This window comes from Leptonychotes weddellii, chromosome 1, assembly GCF_054177405.1.
Source record: "Leptonychotes weddellii isolate Sample4059 chromosome 1, ASM5417740v2, whole genome shotgun sequence".
NCBI lineage: Eukaryota > Metazoa > Chordata > Mammalia > Carnivora > Phocidae > Leptonychotes > Leptonychotes weddellii.
This window is the reverse complement of record NC_138369.1, coordinates 60,059,314-60,064,646: the sequence shown is the minus strand read 5'-3', so window position 1 is coordinate 60,064,646 and position 5,333 is coordinate 60,059,314. Positions and strand designations below refer to the sequence as shown.

At 50.8% G+C, this 5,333-nt stretch overlaps 1 protein-coding gene across 14 annotated transcripts in view; it reads right to left on the bottom strand.

Moving 5' to 3' along the window:
* TRAK1 (trafficking kinesin protein 1) overlaps window positions 1-5,333 on the bottom strand; it is a 113,470-nt gene that overhangs the window by 10,020 nt on the left and 98,117 nt on the right. For 9 of the 14 annotated variants that reach the window (XM_081825106.1, XM_081825033.1, XM_081825135.1 and 6 more), the window contains one exon: window positions 3,701-4,054. In XM_081825106.1, coding sequence (XP_081681232.1) covers window positions 3,701-4,054 — 354 coding nt within the window. The remainder of the gene's footprint in view (window positions 1-3,700; window positions 4,055-5,333) is intronic. The other 5 variants (XM_081825037.1, XM_081825099.1, XM_031016976.2 and 2 more) reach the window with 2 other exon arrangements.

Genomic DNA, 5,333 nt, shown 5'->3' with positions numbered 1-5,333 from the left:
CCTCCTGTGGTTTTCAGAGGTGAGGATGCCATCAAGAGAGTGCTCCCGGAGAGCAGGCTTGTTCAGGACATTGTAAGCAGGGCTGACTGCAGCTGTTGGTTTGGGAGGAGTCAATGACCTCTCTTCATTCATTTTTCCACTTCCAGGTTTCGGTTGGCCTGTTTTGCTCTGGTTTTATAGGTATCCTGAGGCAAGAGCATGGGGGCTTCCTTAGCATCGCCTAACACAGGTGGGTGTGAGCAGACCATCTGCCCTGTGCACAAGGACGAACTCCTGTAACCGCTCCAGAACGAGGGCTGGGTTAGAAAGTCTTCCCATCAGAGTGGGACTGCGTGGTCAAACGTGTAGACAAACACGAACGTTTCCTACACCTGAGGGTCTATGAATCAGAGGGATCGGGCTTTCCTTCCAGACCAATCAGGCCCCCATGGCCCACTCTCCCTCAGGACCCACTTGGGGTGCCGGGACAGCAGGAAGGACAGGACACAGCTATAGGGTTCTGCTCCAACCTGCTCCTGGCCCACATAGGCTCTGGAGAAATACTCTGCCGGCCCCACTGGCCCTCTGGCTCCTTTCCTCCACGAGCTCTTCCTTCTCTTGCCTTGCTCAGTAGCCACTCCTGAACAGAACCTGGACCTATGTATCAAGTAAGGACGCTATAAAAGAAGCTAATTCCTGGCCTTTGCCGGTGGGCTGCGGCGGGGGGGGAGCGGGGAACAGGTCCACGTTTTGCAGCCTCAGGGGCTTTTTCAAGGGCTATTTGACCAAATGTGATTTTTGCCTTCAACACTTACTTTTGCACCTTAGCCCCAATGACACAGCTCCACCGTGGGGCCGCTGCCAGACAGGCGGCCGTGAGTGCTAGGAGCCCGCTTTCAGGCACTTACCCCCACTGAGTGGCCCTCACGGGTATGAGTATGAAAATAAACTGACCTTCGCTTTCTTCTATGTTGCTCTAATCCTACTTCTTTCTCCCCTGTAAGGATCCTGGCATCCAAGATAATTCAACTAAACTGTCCAACCAACAATCTACTAACGTAACTGTATGACTTTAAAACACTGATCTTCATCCTTGCCCACATGCTGGCTCTTCCCTCCGCATAAATACCTAAAATTCAGAACATGGACAGTACAAGATCATGACTCTTTCTGATAAATTCCACTTTCTATGTGAGTTAATATGTAAAAGTCACTGAAAAGTAAAACTATAATCTAAAAATTGTTTTAAAAAATCCATTTTAATCATCTAAATTATTTACAAATATAAAAACAAGGAGTCGTGCTTTTTAAGACATGGGATTATAAAAATCAGCCAATAATGATACAATACATTAAAATATATTGAGTTTTTTTTTTTTTCAGTACTCAGAACTTTTTCTCCATGAGCTAACAGGTTCTAGACAAAAGTGCCTATTATTCAAGTCTCCCCAGTTTCCTTCCAGAGTATCAGTTGCAAGAAAAAATGGCTAAACCTTCTTCTGTCTTCAAAGTTCCTCCCTACACAGTATTCCCAGATGGCAGCTTCTGGGAATGTGCTATCTGGCAACAGAAAAGCCTAAACATCAAGGGTGGACCGAGGCAGGGACCAGACCAGCCTGGATACAAATCCCAAGACAGACAATGCCCCAGTACTCCCTGCTGAAGCTTATCTATTTACCTGTGACTCCAGGATTATGTACATAGTGCTACTCGGGGCCTCGGGGGTGATTTACTTAGAGTGACATATTTCTTACCTTCCAGTAATCAAAAGGGTCCTGTTACTCCCAATAGGGAAAAAAAGAGCCAAATCACTGTTCACACCGATCCCCTCTGTGCTGAGCTTTTAGCAAGTCTGACCTAGAACGAGCCTTAAAGAACTCTTGTCTTAAATGATCAGGCCCTTCCTAAGTTACCTTCAGCAATCTACAGAACTCTTTCTGATCACATACTTCCAACCTGGGGCTCCTCTAAGCTTCAACTCTAGATTGGTGTGCCTCTCCTCAAAGTTGCCAAGATGAATTTGCTGCAGGTTTTGAGGAAGGAGGGAAGAAGTAATAAATATGTCTTTGTTTATGGTAAGGAAAGTGGTCAGGATTTATGTCATAATTGGTCTCTCCCTCTGACCTCTGAGGGAAGTTCTTAGCTGACTTGATTGGTAAGTTTTATTCCTTCTGTACAACTTCTTGAAGACACACCTAATGGTGCTACTTTAAACTTATAGCATTTACCTTCTGGTCCACCTGTAGGACTGCAGGGTGGGGTCATCACACTTGACATGATTCCTACCCTTTCAGTCACAAAACTCAGCAGACACTGTGTTTCCCGTACCACTGTCTGCCTTCCAGAAGGACGGTGGTGCCGAGAACAAAGGGAAGTAACGATACCACAGCTGGTTTCTCTAAGTATGAAGATATTAAATAAAACATATTTTCATTCCCTTGCAAGCTTAATCTGGTAACTTAATTGCTAAAAAATAAATCAATAAACCATAAGCTTATGTGCTAAACCAATCCTTTTTACTTGGTGATATCTCTAAAGTTTACGTCAAAGAAAAAAGAAAAGTTGGCCCCAAATAAAGTCCCTTGCCACAGGCATCCGAACTTAGGCTGGGAGGCGCCATCATGCACCTCAGCTCTCTCCTGCCCTGTCCTTCACCGGAGTGTTGCGGCCTTCACGAATGAAAGTTAAGAATCACAAAGATGCGTGTCCTTTCCTCAAGTCTAATGACTCCGAGATGCCACCAGCATGACAACATTGGGTGAATTCATCTTTTTCTGCGTCTCTGCCCTGATCCCATGAGAGAGCTTCCTTGTCTTCTCAGCACCGCAGTTGGGGGACCCAGGAAGTCTGGGGCAAATGGTAACCACATAACCTTTGTGGTCCCAGGGCCCCAAGCCCAAACCATTTCATCCCAGTGACGCCTAGGGTGTAATTCTGCAAACTCATGATCCCATCTTTAATGGGGTAGCAGGGGGTGGGTGATCAGCTAGAGCTCTTCTGATTCATCTAGGGTCCTGTCTCTGGAAAAGCTTACTGACATTCTCCTTGGGTTTGTTGGGTTAAGGAGTATTGCTAAAACACTTTGGAAAACTCCACTTTGAACACATGTGTAAGCTGGAAAGAAAATGCATATACCTTCATTGAAGTTAGAAATGTGAAAAGTCCGATCTATTCCAGTATTGTCTGAAATCCTGAACACTTTCTGGGCTTCTTCCTATTTCGACACTCCTCAGAGGTAACAGATTCTCTACTTCACCATCTCGAGCAATCCAGCGCTCCTGATTTCCCCTTAAAATGCCCAACTCTGCTCAGCTCAGTTTGGAAATCACTGCAGGACTCGGGAACCTGCCCCGCCCCCCACCCCCGGCCTCGGGGAGAGACCCACAGCAGGAACAGGGGAGCTGATGTGCGGGGCAGAGTGGGGGGCAACAAGCCACTTCTTTTTAGCAGCCTTTCCTGCTCCCTGGTCAGGAGCCCTGGCGGGCCATGCACCTCCAAGATGGGCAGGGAGCTACACCCATTCGTTATACCACGGGGCATCGGACTCTGCGTTAAAAAACAGAACCGTGTGATGGGAATGCTTTAATCATCACCCACACAGACGAGCAGAAGCTACAGACAGAGCCACTACGGATGGTGCTCGGAACAGAGGTGAGAATGGCCCGGAACTCGGCCTCCGGTAAAGGTGCCAGGTTTACAGGACTTATCGAGGTGCCCTCACCAGACCCCTCCTCCTCCTCCTCCTCCTCCTCCTCCTCGGCCGCTGGCGGCTCCTGCATCTCCTCTGGGCAAGCCTGAGGCCGGCGCGGGTAACTTCTGCTGCCTGAGCCAGTCACGCGTGCTCGGGACCCCTCACCTGAGGTCTCTGGGTGCTGAACTGGCGTGGAGGTAGCTAGGCCCGGGAGGGAAATGTGGTCACCTGTGTCATCTTCCTCAAAGTCGTTAAGGCAGTACACTTCGTCCAGGTCAACGTCCAGTGTCCGGAAGCCTTTGGTGACCACCCCGGGCCGGGGGTCCAGGATGCCCCCGAGGTGGGGCTGGGCCAGCTGCTGCCAGTGGTGAAGGGTGGCAGAGCCTTGCAGGAGAAAGCGCAGAGAGGGAGGGGGGACAGGGAGAAGAGACGGTTAGGATGGAGGTCTGAGCCGATGGCTGTCACCACCCCCGGAGTGTGGAACCCGACCCCTGGCAGGATCTGAGCCCGGCGGGTGAACTCTGGGAGGGACGCTGGCGGAGCAGTCCCGGCCACGGGCCACCGTGCCACAGGGGCTGATACCTCGCCACACCTGGGAGGAGCACCCATTCAGGGAATCCCAAACAAATCTTTTTACGAAACAAAACTAGTGCTGTCCGGTGGGGCAAGGATGTTTGGTGACAAACTACCTTAGTCAAGCGAGGTCGATCCCCAAACCCGGCACCGTATCAACGTAGGAACAGCAGAGGAAAGATAAGCGAGACAAATACAAAAAGGGGGTGTCTGGGTACCGACTCTGTGCCAAGTACCCGTGGCTGGGGACAGGGAAAGACCCAAGCAGAGGCAGCGTAAGACAATGTGGAACCGACCCCGGGACGCATGACAAGAGACAAGCAAAAGGAAACGAGAGTCGCACGCATGACTGTCGCCTCCTTTACTTATGAGGGTTTCTGTTTTCTGGCAGCAACCCTGAGAGGCTGCAGGTTTGGGAGAGGGAATGGTGCTAGCCAGGTGTGATCGATGAGCACGGAAGTCCACACAGAGGTCTGAAGCAGAGATCTCAGTGACACCAGACCCCGGGACTCAGATGACATTGTGCAAGGTCTGAAATAACACCGGAGTGTGTCCCCGAGGACCTCGAGGGCATCACGGCGGCTCACAGAGAGAAGCATCCCAAGAACGAGTATGCTTCGCAAACCAGGCTAGAGAAGCAGATTTACGGAGGAACACCTCAGAACCTTCAGTCTGTTGCTGTGGCCGGGGATTCTGCCCAGTCCATTTGCCAGAACAACCCTTTCTTCCCTTTGGGACACTTCTCACACCTCACGTGGCCCGCGGATGACAGCCCGTGAGGCTGGGTGTCTGTCCCCATTCTCCAGATGAATTAGTTAGCCACACAAATGCCTACCCTACACTCAAGAGAGACTTTGAGAGAAGTTCTCAGGTGTGGGAAAGCAGGCCTGCGGACTTTGTGGGGGCAGGCGGTGTGAACTCACTCAAGGAGCCTGGCCTTCAGCACGCTGCCACTACTCAGGGACTTGGGAAAACTGTCTAACTTCAGTGACCCTCAGTCCCCTCATTGGGTGCTCCCGGTTACCACTGGTTTACCAAGGGCGGCCTCTGTCGGGCAGGGAGGAACCCCTCCGGGCCGCCCCATCAGAGA